The sequence below is a fragment of the Bos indicus genome, chromosome 27 (genome assembly GCF_029378745.1).
Source record: "Bos indicus isolate NIAB-ARS_2022 breed Sahiwal x Tharparkar chromosome 27, NIAB-ARS_B.indTharparkar_mat_pri_1.0, whole genome shotgun sequence".
In the NCBI taxonomy this organism is placed as follows: Eukaryota; Metazoa; Chordata; class Mammalia; order Artiodactyla; family Bovidae; genus Bos; species Bos indicus.
The window spans coordinates 26,325,600-26,338,496 of NC_091786.1; the positions used below are offsets into that span (position 1 = coordinate 26,325,600).

The window sequence follows — 12,897 nt, forward strand, 5'->3', positions numbered from 1 at the left end:
TAGTGTCAAGAGATTCAAGTAAAATGAGTATTTGACTTTTTCAATATGTACATGGAGAAAGACAAGGAGAAGAAAGAAGAAAACAGCTTCTGAATAACCATCAAACACTGTCTGTCATGTTTGGTACAGAGAATAGAAAAAATAACATTTTATTTAGAGCTGTTGAACCTACAAAATCCAAGAGAACTTCCCAAAGACAACTCTGTTATATTAGGAGAATTTGACAAGACGGTTGGATATTTTGTCAGATAACCAAAAGGCCAAAGCTCTTCTTATAACTGTAATGTCTAATTACAGATGAAAATTTAAAGCCTTTCTCAAATTACTGACAAATTACTATATTTTTATATGACAAATTATATATATATACTATACATATATATATAATTACTATATACATTCATAAAATATCTAGAAACAAACTTAAGGTCAATATGTGATCTATATAAGAAAATATATATATAAATAAAACCTAAATAAATTTAAGGCACTTCCAACTGGGCTTCCTTGGAACTAGAAAGAAATTATGTTAAAGGCTTTTGGAAAATTAATGTCTATAAATAGCCAAAAAATTTTCTGAAAAATACTTTGCTTAAATAAGCTAAAAGGATAGACTACACAGCACAAGGAAATACAGTCATTATTTTGTAACAACTTTAAATGGAAAACAATCTAAAAAAAAATACCAAACATATGTGGACACCTAAAACAAACATTGTCAGTCAATACATCAATAAAAAAAAAAAAAGAAGGCATTGCTTTACTAGGTGATAAAGCTTACTATAAACTTAAAATAATCAAAATAACAGTAACAGAAATAGACTAGTGAATTGTGAAACAAAAGAAAGTCTAGAAATAAATCCAGATAAATGTGGAAAGTCAATACAAGATAAAGTGGGCTTTTTAATTTAGTAGAAAAAGGATGCCTTCTTTAATAAATGTTTTGTCATAACTGACTATACAATTAGAATAAAACCCACCTACAGAAAGAGAAATAGAAATTTTCATTCAATCATGTCTGATTCTTTGTGATCCCATGGACTGTAGCCCACCAGGCTCTTTGTCTATGGAAATCTCCAGGCAAGGATACCAGAGTGGGTTGCCATTCCCTTCTCCAGGGGATCTTTCTGACCCAGGGACTGAACCCAGGTCTCCTACACTGCAAGCAGACTCTACCATTTGAGCCATCAGGGAAGCCCCAGAATAAAATCCACCTAAGACTATACAAAAACTTAATTCCACGTGAGCCAAAGATCTAAATTTCTCAGAATTACACTAAAATAAAATATTGTATATTAAACCCATACTGCTGCTACAGCTGCTGCTGCTGCAGCTGCTGCTTAGTTGCTTCAGTCGTGTTCGACTCTGTGCCACCCCAGAGACAGCAGCCCACCAGGCTCCCCCGTCCCTGGGATTCTCCAGGCAAGAACACTGGAGTGGGTTGCCATTTCCTTCTCCAATGCATGAAAGTGAAAAGTGAAAGTGAAGTCGCTCAGTTGTGTCCGACTCTTAGCGACCCCACGGACTGCAGCCCACCAGGCTCCTCCGTCCACAGGATTCTCCAGGCAAGAGTACTGGAGTGGGGTGCCACTGCCTTCTCCACAGGTGGCACTAGTGGTAAAAAAAAAAAAAAAGAAAAGAAAAAAAAAACTATCCTGCCAATGCAGATGTAAGAGATGCAGCAGGTTCGATCCCTAGGTTGGGAGGATCCCCTGGAGGAGGGCACAGCAACCCACTCCAGCATTCTTGCCTGGAAAATCCCCATGAACAGAGGAGCCTGGCCGGCTGCAGTCCATAGCGTGGCACAGAGTTGACACGACTGAAGCAACTTAGCATGCACACGCATACCTATGGGTTTTCATTACCATAACTCCACAGCATCTTTCCTCCTAGAGATCCTAAACGTTGCTACGTTTTGTGTCCCCCAAAATTTGTATGTGAAGCCCTAATCCCCAACAGATGGCATTTGGAGACAGGGCCTTTGACGGGCAATTAGTTTTATATGAGGTCATGAGTATTGAGCCCCAGTGATGGGATCGGTGCCCTTGTAAAAATAGGAAGAGACCAGGGCTCCCCCATCTCCCCACCCCCGCTCTGTAATGTGAGAACAAGACAGCCATCTGCAGAGCAGGAAGAGGGGCTTCAATTCAGTTCAGTTCAGACGCTGAGTCGTGTCCAGCTCTTTGCGACCCCATGAATTTCAGCATGCCAGGCCTCCCTGTCCATCACCAACCCCCGGAGTTCACTCAAACTCATGTCCGTTGAGTCAGTGATGCCATTCAGCCATCTCATCGTCTGTCATCCCCTTCTCCTCCTGCCCCAATCCCTCCCAGCATCAGAGTCTTTTCCAATGAGTCAACTCTTCACATCAGGTGGCCAAAGTACTGGAGTTTCAGCTTTAGCATCATTCCTTCCAAAGAAATCCCAGGGCTGATCTCCTTCAGAAAGGACTGGTTGGATCTCCTTGCAGTCCAAGGGACTCTCAGGTGTCTTCTCCAACACCACAGTTCAAAAGCATCATTTCTTCGGCACTCCGCCTTCTTCACAGTGCAACTCTCACATCCATACATGACCACTGGAAAAACCATAGCCTTGACTAGACGAACCTTTGTTGGCAAAGTAATGTCTCTGCTTTTCAATATGCTATCTAGGTTGGTCATAACTTTCCTTCCAAGGAGTAAGCGTCTTTTAATTTCATGGCTAGTCACCATCTGCAGTGATTTTGGAGCCCAGAAAAATAAAGTCAGACACTGTTTCCACTGTTTCCCCATCTATTTCCCATGAAGTGATGGGATCAGATGCCATGATCTTCGTTTTCTGAATGTTGAGCTTTAAGCCAACTTTTTCACTCTCCTCTTTCACTTTCATCAAGAGGCTTTTGAGTTCCTCTTCACTTTCTGCCATAAGGGTGGTGTCATCTGCATATCTGAGGTTATTGATATTTCTCTGGCAATTTGATTCCAGCTTGTGCTTCATCCAGTCCAGCGTTTCTCATGATGTACTCTGCATAGAAGTTAAATAAGCAGGGTGACAATATATAGCCTTGACGTACTCCTTTTCCTATTTGGAACCAGTCTGTTGTTCCATGTCCAGTTCTAACTGTTGCTTCCTGACCTGCATACAGATTTCTCAAGAGGCAGGTCAGGTGGTCTGGTATTCCCATCTCTTTCAGAATTTGCCAGTTTATTGTGATCCACAGAGTCAAAGGCTTTGGCATAGTCAATAAAGCAGAAATAGATGTTTTTCTGGAACTCTCTTGCTTTTTCCATGATCCAACAGATGTTGGCAATTTGATCTCTGGTTCCTTCACCAGACACCAAATATGCTGGCACCTTGATCTTGGACTCCTCAGCCTCCAGAAATTGAGGAATAAATACTGCTCCCAGTCTATGCTATTTTGTTACAGAAGCTTGAAATAAGACAAGGTCTAAGAACAAAATGCTCACAACCTTACTCCACATCAGTCAAGGGTCACACAGAGTTCCCTGAAATCCAGACTCACAAATCGAAATTTACTCATAGGAGGTCTCAAGCTTAAGATGAACAAAACCAAACTCCCTCAAACCTGATTCTCCCACAATCCCCCATCTCAGGAAATGGTAATTCCGTCCTTCTAGCCACTCAGACCAAAAACCATTAAGTCATCTTTGTCTTTTCTCTTCCTTCCACCCCTATGTCTAATCCAGCAGAATTATCTTGTCATTTCTACATTCAAAACAAGTGAGAAGCCAACCACTCTCATCAACTACTGCTTCTCCCCTGGCCCAAACCATCACCTTTCTCGAAATTTCACTGGTCTCCCAGCTTCCCCCACACCCTCACCCGCTATGGTTTTCCAAGGAGCAGGCAGAATGAGCCTCTAAAATATAGGTCATATTAGATATCTATGTAAGTTCACACACACACATGTGTGTGGTGTGTGCTTAGTTGCTCAGTTGTGTCCTATTCTTTGTGATCCCATGGATTGTAGCCTGCCAGGCTCCTCTGTTCATGGGGATTCTCCAGGTAAGAATACTGAAGTGGATTGCCATGCCCTCCCCTCCAGGGGATCTTCCCAACCTAGCGATGGAACCTAGGTCTTCCACATTGCAGGAAGATTCTTTATCATCTGAGACACCAGGAAGCCCATGAATAATGGAGTGGGTAGCCTAACCCTTCTCCAAGGGTTCCTCCTGATACAACTAGATAGAATAGAGTAGAATAAAATAAAACACAGGTCATAGCACACCCGTCCATTCAGATTTCTCATCAATTATCACCTTAAATGTGATTTCATCCCTGACTAATGTATATTTTCAAACTCCCTGCTTCTACCTACACACTCTGTCCTCCTTATCCTATTTTTATCAACGTCCACACCACTGTTCAGGCTTCCCTGGTGGCGCTAGTGGTAAAGAACCTGCCTGCCAATGCAGGAGATGCAAGTTCGATGCCTTGGGTCAGGAAGTAGCAACCCACTCCGGTATTCTTGTCTGGAAAATTCCACGGACAGAGGAACCTGGGAATCCACAGTCCATGGTGTTGCAGAGTCAGACACGACTGAGCAACTGAGTACACATACACATTCCACTACTTACAATACAACACTTTTTCTTACCTGATTTGTTTATTGTCTATTTGTCAACAGATGTAAACTCCTTCAGGGCAAAACACTGTTTATTCACTGCTATGTATCCAACACCCAGAAGAATAACAAATACAATGTAGCCCAATAAAGAATTTTTTAAAATTTTAGGTATTCTCTTTAGAACGGGTACAATTTTTCTTTTCTGGGCACATTATTACTTTGTGTTAGCTAAGGACAAAGTGCATGCATGCAAAGTCAAACAAAAGACAAACAGTTCCTCAAAAGAGAGTGAAGGCCAAGTAGTTAAGACTGTTTACTCTGAAAATATTTCAGTGCCTTTTGTTCCAGAACAATAGTTTTATAGAGCAGGCAGACTAAGAGCTACCAGGAAGCAGTTCACCATTGATTTAAATTTGGTTCCTTTTTTTCATTCCCTTGACTCATCTGTAAACCTCACTTCTTTATTTAAGAAAGGATTGAAGGTTCAACTAATTAATGTTTTAATCCAGTTTATAAATTATAATTCTGATCAAAGTCTCCTATCTATATAAAACTTTCTAGAAATACATAGGTAAAATGTACATTTAAATCCAACTTGACTTTCTAGTAAAACATCAACATCAAAGGAGTAATCAAAGTCAAGTATTTACAAATAACATCTTCTCTTTTTAGCATTTAAAAATAGAAATAAGAAGCTAAAAAAATAAATCTGTTGCTTAGGTTCAAAAACAGTCATTTCCCATCATCAAATCACTATTGCAATACTGGTACACTTTCCATGCTTTAACATCTTTACTCTGCAAAGCATAAGTGATATGTTCATTGTTTGAAAATCATTTTTTACATCACTCCAATTTAACAGCATGCATCACTTACTAATTGGAAAAACTGTCTGTCTGTATATATCAGATCAGATCAGATCAGTCGCTCAGTCATGTCTGACTCTTTGTGACCCCATGAATCGCAGCACGCCAGGCCTCCCTGTCCATCACCAACTCCCGGAGTTCACTCAGACTCATGTCCATCGAGTCAGTGATGCCATCCAGCCATCTCATCCTCTGTCGTCCCCTTCTCCTCTTGCCCCCAATCCCTCCCAGCATCAGAGTCTTTTCCAATGAGTCAACTCTTCGCATGAGGTGGCCAAAGTACTGGAGTTTCAGATTTAGCATCATTCCTTCCAAAGAAATCCCAGGGCTGATCTCCTTCAGAAAGGACTGGTTGGATCTTGCAGTCCAAGGGACTCTCAGGAGTCTTCTCCAACACCACAGTTCAAAAGCATCATTTCTTCCGAGCTCAGCCTTCTTCACAGTGCAACTTTCACATCCATACATGACCACTGGAAAAACCATAGCCTTGACTAGCTGGACTTTTGTTGGCAAAGTAATGTCTCTGCTTTTTAATATGCTATCTAGGTTGGTCATAACTTTCCTTCCAAGGAGTAAGCGTCTTTTAATTTCATGGCTGCAGTCACCACCTGCAGTGATTTTGGAGCCCAGAAAAATAAAGTCAGACACTGTTTCCACTGTTTCCCCATCTATTTCCCATGAAGTGATGGGACTGTATATATACACACATACATATTAATTATATGGGATATTACCATTCCCATAAAATGTCGTTAGAAAATTCTAATAACACAGTGATATAAAACAACTTTTTCTTAAAAATCACTTATTATGTATCATCACCAAAATAATGTATATTTTTTTTAATTCAATGAGAAAAGCTTATGTAACGCAATGGACTTCACTGTAATAGTCAGAAGCAGCAGCATGAGTTGTCCTCACATATATAGTACAGTCTACGTCTCTGCTAACCTTGAGAGCCCCCTGGACAGCAAGGAGATCAAACCAGTCCATCCTAAAGGAAATCAACCCTGAATATTCACCCGAAGGACTGATGCTGAAGCTTCAATACTCTGGTCATCTGAAGCAAAGAATCGACTCAACGAAAACGACCCTGATACTGGGAAAGACTGAAGGCAGGAGGAGAAGGGGCAACAGAGGATGAGCTGGTTGGATGCAACATCGACTCAATGGACATGAGCTTGAGTAAACTCCGGGAGATGGAAGAACAGGGAAGCCTGGCGTGCTTCAGTCCATGGGTTCGCAAAGAGTCAGACACTACTGAGCGACTGAACAACAACAACAACAATCTACCTCGAAGGTTTGCGGCCTGTCCACTAAGTGTGACTCAGACACTGCGGGTGCTGTGGCAACCGCCAGGTATAGCAACAGGCAGCCAAGACAAGAGCCAGCGACGACGACGTCAGACAGTCGACAACAAAGCAGGACGCGCAGGCGAGGGTCGAGCTTGCCAGCCAGACTCGGGGGACAAGGGCTGGCCGAGAAAGAAGGTGGGCCAATTCCGGGAGTCCAAGGAGGAGAGAAGGGAATGGTAACCACGCCAGGATCGACCCGTCCCGCCCCCTCCCCACAGTCCACCCGTCCGGGAGGACGTCGGGGAAGCGCAAGCAGGACAGGCAGGAGGACGGAAAGGAGAAACTACGGCAGAAGGGCTCAAGGGGCGGCGAGCGAAGATGGTCCTCCGCTGGCTGAAGGCAGCGGGAAAGGGGGAGTGTGAGCGGCACTCACCGCGCTCGTCCCAGCACTGGGCTGTGCCCACGACCAGCAGGAGCAAAAGGAGGCTGGACAGAGCGCAGCGTCCGGCCGCTGCCGGCCCGCCGGCCGCCGCCATGGCGCTAGACGAAGATGGCGCGCGGCAGCCGGGCACTCGCGGCCCAGAACCGGGGCTGCAGGTGTCTACGCGCCGCTACGCACTGAAGCCGGTGGCTCGGGCCGCCGAGAAAGGCAGATCTGCCGCAGAGCCGCTGCCGCAGGAACAGCCCGTGCGCCACTCTGACGTCACTGCCGCTGCGCCGCGTGTGAGGACCCGAGTGGCCGCCGCTGTGAGTGAGGCGCCGCCGTAGGGGCGGAGCCAAGGGCGGGCGCACAGGCTGTGAGCCGGGATGACAGCCCGCCACCTGAGGGTTTAGCGCAAAGGTGCTGTGGTTGAAGAATGAAACCATTATTAGGCAAAGTCTTTGGGTTCTGCTATGCTTAGTCGCTCAGTCGTGTCCGACTCTTTTCGAGTCTGTTTTGACTGTAGCCTGCCAGGTTTCTCTGTCCGTGGGGATTCTTCAAGCAAGAATACTGGAGTGGGTTGCCGTGCCCTCCTCCAGGGGATCTTCCCAACCCAGGGATCAAACCCAGGTCTCCCGCATTACAGGCGGATTCTTTTCCGTCTGAGCCACCAGGGAAGCCCAAGAATACTGGAGTGGGTAGCTTATCCCTTCTCCAGGAGATCTTCCCTATCCGGGAATGGAACCCGAGACTCCTGCATGGCAGGCAGATTCTTTTACCAGCTGAGCTACTAGGGAAGCCCCAGGCAAAGTCTAACTGTCGTCAATTATGTATTTATAAAACCTCAATAACCTTCCCGACAGACATTACTGTGCCTTACTCAACTTTATATCTTCAGCCCCTAGCATGATATCTGGCACAAGATTTGTGTTCCATTAACTGTGGAAAATTCTGAAACAGATGGGAATACCAGACCACCTGACCTGCCTCTTGAGAAATCTGTATGCAGGTCAGGAAGCAACAGTTAGAACTGGACATGGAACAACAGACTGGTTCCAAATAGGAAAAGGAGTACGTCAAGGCTGTATATTGTCACCCTGCTTATTTAACTTCTATGCAGAGTACATCCTGAGAAACGCTGGGCTGGAAGAAGCACAAGCTGGAAGCAAGATTGCTGGGAGAAATATCAATAACTTCAGATATGCAGATGACACCACCCTATGGCAGAAAGTGAAGAACTAAAAAGCCTCTTGATGAAAGTGAAAGAGGAGAGTGAAAGTTGGCTTAAAGCTCAACATTCAGAAAACGAAGATCATGGCATCTGGTCCCATCACTTCATGGCAAATAGATGGGGAAACAGTGGTTGACTTTATTTTTCTGGGCTCCAAAATCACTGCAGTTGGTGATTGCAGCCATGAAATTAAAAGAAGCTTACTCCTTGGAAGGAAAATTATGACCAACCTAGATAGCATATTCAAAAGCAGAGACATTACTTTGCCAACAAAGGTCCGTCTAGTCAAGGCTATGGTTTTTCCAGTGGTCATGTATAGATGTGAGAGTTGGACGGTGAAGAAAGCTGAGCGCTGAAGAATTGATGATTTTGAACTGTGGTGTTGGAGAAGACCCTTCAGAGTCCCTTGGACTGCAAGGAGATCCAACCAGTCCACCCTAAAGGAGATCAGTCCTGGGTGTTCATTGGAAGGACTGATGCTAAAGCTGAAACTCCAATACTTTGGCCACCTCATGCGAAGAGCTGACTCACTGGAAAAGATTCTGATGTTGGGAGGGATTGGGGGCAGGAGGAGAAGGGGACGACAGAGGATGAGACGGCTGGATGGCATCACCAACTCGATGGACATGAGTCTGAGTGAACTCCGGGAGTTGGTGATGGACAGGGAGGCCTGGGGTGCTGCGATTCATGGGGTCCCAAAGAGTCAGACACGACTGAGCCACTGAACTGAACTGAAGTGTTAGTCGCACAGTCCAACTCTTTGTGACACCATTCAGTTCAGTTCAGTTCAGTGGCTCAGTCGTGTCCGATTCTTTGAGACCACATGGACTTCAGCACACCATGCTTACTGTCCATCACCAACTCCCAAAGCTTGCCCAAGCTCATGTCTATCAAGTCGGTGATGCCATCTAACCATTCAGTCCTCTGTCATCCCTTTCTCCTCCTGCCTTCAATCTTTCCCAGAATCAGGGTCTTTTACAATGAGTGTGACACCATTACTGTTTGCTAAATACAGAGTGGATTTGAGACAGAGGTGGCGTGGAAATATAGTCTGGTTTCCAAAGCTCAGAACTTTTACATATTTCCTTCTATGTGGAGGCAGTGGGAATTTACAAGATATCTGGAGGAGAAACTACCACCTAAATAAAAAACCAGCCAGAGAAAACAGTTATGTGCATAGGCATTATCTTTGAGGTTTGAGAGGCCTGGGTTTCTCTCCATTCATTCATTCAACAAACATAGGTTGAGCGCCTAATATGTATCTGATGCTGTTTTAGGCTTAGAGGACGCAGACAAAGTCCCTGTTCTCATAGAGTTTACACTGATAAGAAATAGAACAAACAGAATTAAATAATTAATAAACAAAGATAACAGTGATAGTGCATTGATGAAAATAAAACAGTAATGCAATAGAGACTGGGACTTCCCTGGTGGCTCAGCAGTAAAGAATCTCCTGCCAATACAGGAGACCGGGGTTTAATCCCTAGGTCAGGAAGATCCCCTGGAGGAGGACATGGCAACCCACTCCAGTATTCTTCCCTGGGAAATCCCATGGACAGAGGATCGTGGCAGGCTACAGTCCATGGGCTCACAAAAGAGTCGGACACTTAACAACAGCACTAGAGACCTGGGAGGCAACTTGAGGGAGAGCCTTGCTGAGGAAGTGATTTTGAAGCTTTGAGCTGTGAATGATGAGAAAATATGAATATCTTCACCATGTGGGGAACAGCAGATGCAAAAGCCCTAGCTTTGTGTTTTGAGGCACATCCCTCACTAATTTGATGAGTACCTTCATATATTTAGCACCTACTAGTATCTAACAGTACCTGCAAGGCAGCGTTCTAGGCACTGGGGATATACAGCGAATAAAACAAAACTTGGAGGGTGGGAGAGGTAAACAAAGGAAGTTCGACGGAAGGAAAGTAGGTTTGGGAAAGAAAGGAACAAGAGGAGGCATAACAGTGGTAGCATGGAGTAGGACCAAGCAGGACTGGAATAAAGATAATAGACAATTCTGGTCTCTGCATGTTAGGCTTTTTTTTGCGTGGTGGGGGGGTGGGGGTGAAGTAGAAAAGGACAGCTTTATTGCTTTGTCAGAAAAGGGGGACACAGGGAGCTCGTGCCCTTAGAATCATGTCTCTCCACATGGTAGGTTTGAGGTGACTGTTAGGAACCCAGATAGACATGTTAAATAGACACTTGGACAGACAAGTCTAAATCTCCAAGCTAAGGTGAACTGTGTACTTATATTATCAAAATGAAAACAGTATTTAATGTCACAGGAAGAGATCCAATTCATAGGGAGAGCATTTCGATATAGCAAAGACAGTGCAAGTGTGTTGGTTGCTCAGTCGTTTCCAACTCTTTGCGACCCCATGGACTGTAGTCTGCTGGGCTCCTCTATCCATGGAATTGTCCAGGCAAGAATACTGGAGTGCAGTGCCATTCCCTTGTCCAGGGGATCTTCCCGGCCCAGGGATTGAACCCGGGTCTCCTACACTGCAGGCAGATTATTTACTGTGTGAGCCACCAGGGAAGCCCAACAAAGACACAGGCCCAGGACCAAATTAAGAGAATACTAACATTTGAACTTCTAGCATAAGATCCAGGAAAGAGTCTGAAAAGTAATGTCTGGTGAGATATAAGAAACAAACGAGAGTAGTGGTGTGGTAGTTGAGAGAAAAGAATGATCACCAAGCATCCACTGTTGTTGAAAGGTTGGGTCACAAAGTGACCTTTGGATTTTGCAATGTAGAGGTCACTAATTACCTTAAGAGAATTTCTGTTATTTGAGGTCCCATTAAAGGCCATGTACACTTCTAGACAGTAGTAAACAAAACATAAAGGACTGTACTAATTTACATTCTAGTGGGAGAGACAGCCAACAAATAATATAGTTCAGATAAATAATAAGTGCCTTCAAGAAGAAAACAGGGTAATATGAAGTGAAATGCTAAAATAAAGAGGATGTCCAGGAAAGGTTCTGAAGAGTTACCATTCAACTGAGAGCTATGAGATAAAAAGCAGTTTTTAAAAACATCTCTGACATAGCAATAGCAATACATGAAATCGATTTGGACTTTGATTCAAATAAACTATAAGAGACACTTATGAGGTATGGAAATGTAAGCACTGACTAGATATATAAAAATATTAAAGAATTATTCTTTAGGTGTGATAAATGTATTTTTTGTTAAGAATCATTTTCAAAACATATTGAGCTATTAAAATATCTGGAATTTTCTTCAAAATAACATGGGGAAAAATACTGTGGGAGGTAAAGGAAAGTGGATGTGAATATAGATAAAACAACATTGTGCGTTAATTGTTGAAGGCAGCTGACGGTACATGGGAGTTCATTACACTTCTGATTACTTTTTTATATATTAAATTTTTTCTATAATAAAAAATTTTTTTAAACTTCTCTGAGATGTCTCTGACTTGATCTGTAAGAGTTAAGAATCCCAAGTTTACAAAAGTGTGGAGAGGATTAAATTAGATCAGTGTTTAAAGCAACAGATAAATGTTTATAGCAGCTACTCGACAAAAAATAGCTCTCTTCCTCTCATCCCCATCTTTGCAAGTTGACTTTGGAAGATAGGAAGCTATCTGAAGGAAAAGTTTTTGAACTAGGAATTTATGTAAGAATATTTAGAGAACATTCAAAGGATGTAATATTAATGCTTGAAGTGAAGTGTGAAAGTCTCTCAGTCCTGTCCAACTCTTTGTGACCCCATGGACTGTAGCATGCCAGGCTCCTCTATGTCCATGTAACTCTCCAGGCAAGAATACTGGAGAGGGTAGCCGTTCCCTCCTCCAGGGCATCTTCTCACCCAGGGATGAACCCAGGCCTCCGGCATTGCAGGCAGATTCTTTACCATCTGAGCCACCAGGGAAGCCCTATTAATGCTTAGGATTCGCTTGGAAAACTGACGACAAGAAAACTGACATTCCACCTTCTTCAGACAATTATTTTCAAGCTTTACTTTGCATAGGAATCCTTTGGAATGCTGGTTAAAATTTCAGATTTCTGGGCTCTGCCCACAAAAGTTCTGAGCCAGAATGTCTGGAGTGGAGCTTAGGAACGTGCCTTTTTAAGAAGCATCCCAAAGAATTCTGTTGTAAGTGGTCTTTGAAATACAACACTTGGAAATACTGTTTTTAAGGTCTCAACTGACTCTAAACAACATCTATTGTTCAAAAAAATAGTCCTCAAAAAAATAGTCCTTAGGGTAGTGCTTTTTCTTTTTTTTTAAAGCTGGAAACACTGGGTCTCATGGGAAAAATCAGAGCATATTCACTTAGGATTTCTTCATGACCACGGATGCAAAAGAATATAGACCCTTCTAATCTGAAGAATAATTCCAGTTGCCCACTAATGTCATGAAGAACAAATGTCTGCAATGCCAACCCTTTTGTATTCACAAGAGCAAATTAGGGAAGATGCACTTTACTCAGCCACCAGGGCTTGTGCCCCCAAAGGATTTTCAAATGTGCTCTTTCCCTTCCCCACCCCT

The 12,897-nt window shown here is 43.4% G+C and overlaps 1 protein-coding gene across 2 annotated transcripts in view; it reads right to left on the minus strand.

Annotated features, from left to right (window-relative positions):
• Positions 1 to 12,897, minus strand: part of SARAF (store-operated calcium entry associated regulatory factor) — a 32,158-nt gene that overhangs the window by 17,650 nt on the left and 1,611 nt on the right. The window contains exon 1 of one of the 2 annotated variants that reach the window (XM_019953520.2): positions 7,162 to 7,358. The exons of the other annotated variant lie outside the window; for it this stretch is intronic. Within the exon in view, the coding sequence (XP_019809079.2) occupies positions 7,162 to 7,264 (103 nt within the window). The 5' untranslated portion in view covers positions 7,265 to 7,358. Of the gene's footprint in view, positions 1 to 7,161; positions 7,359 to 12,897 lie in introns of those variants that run through there. 2 annotated transcript variants of the gene reach the window in all.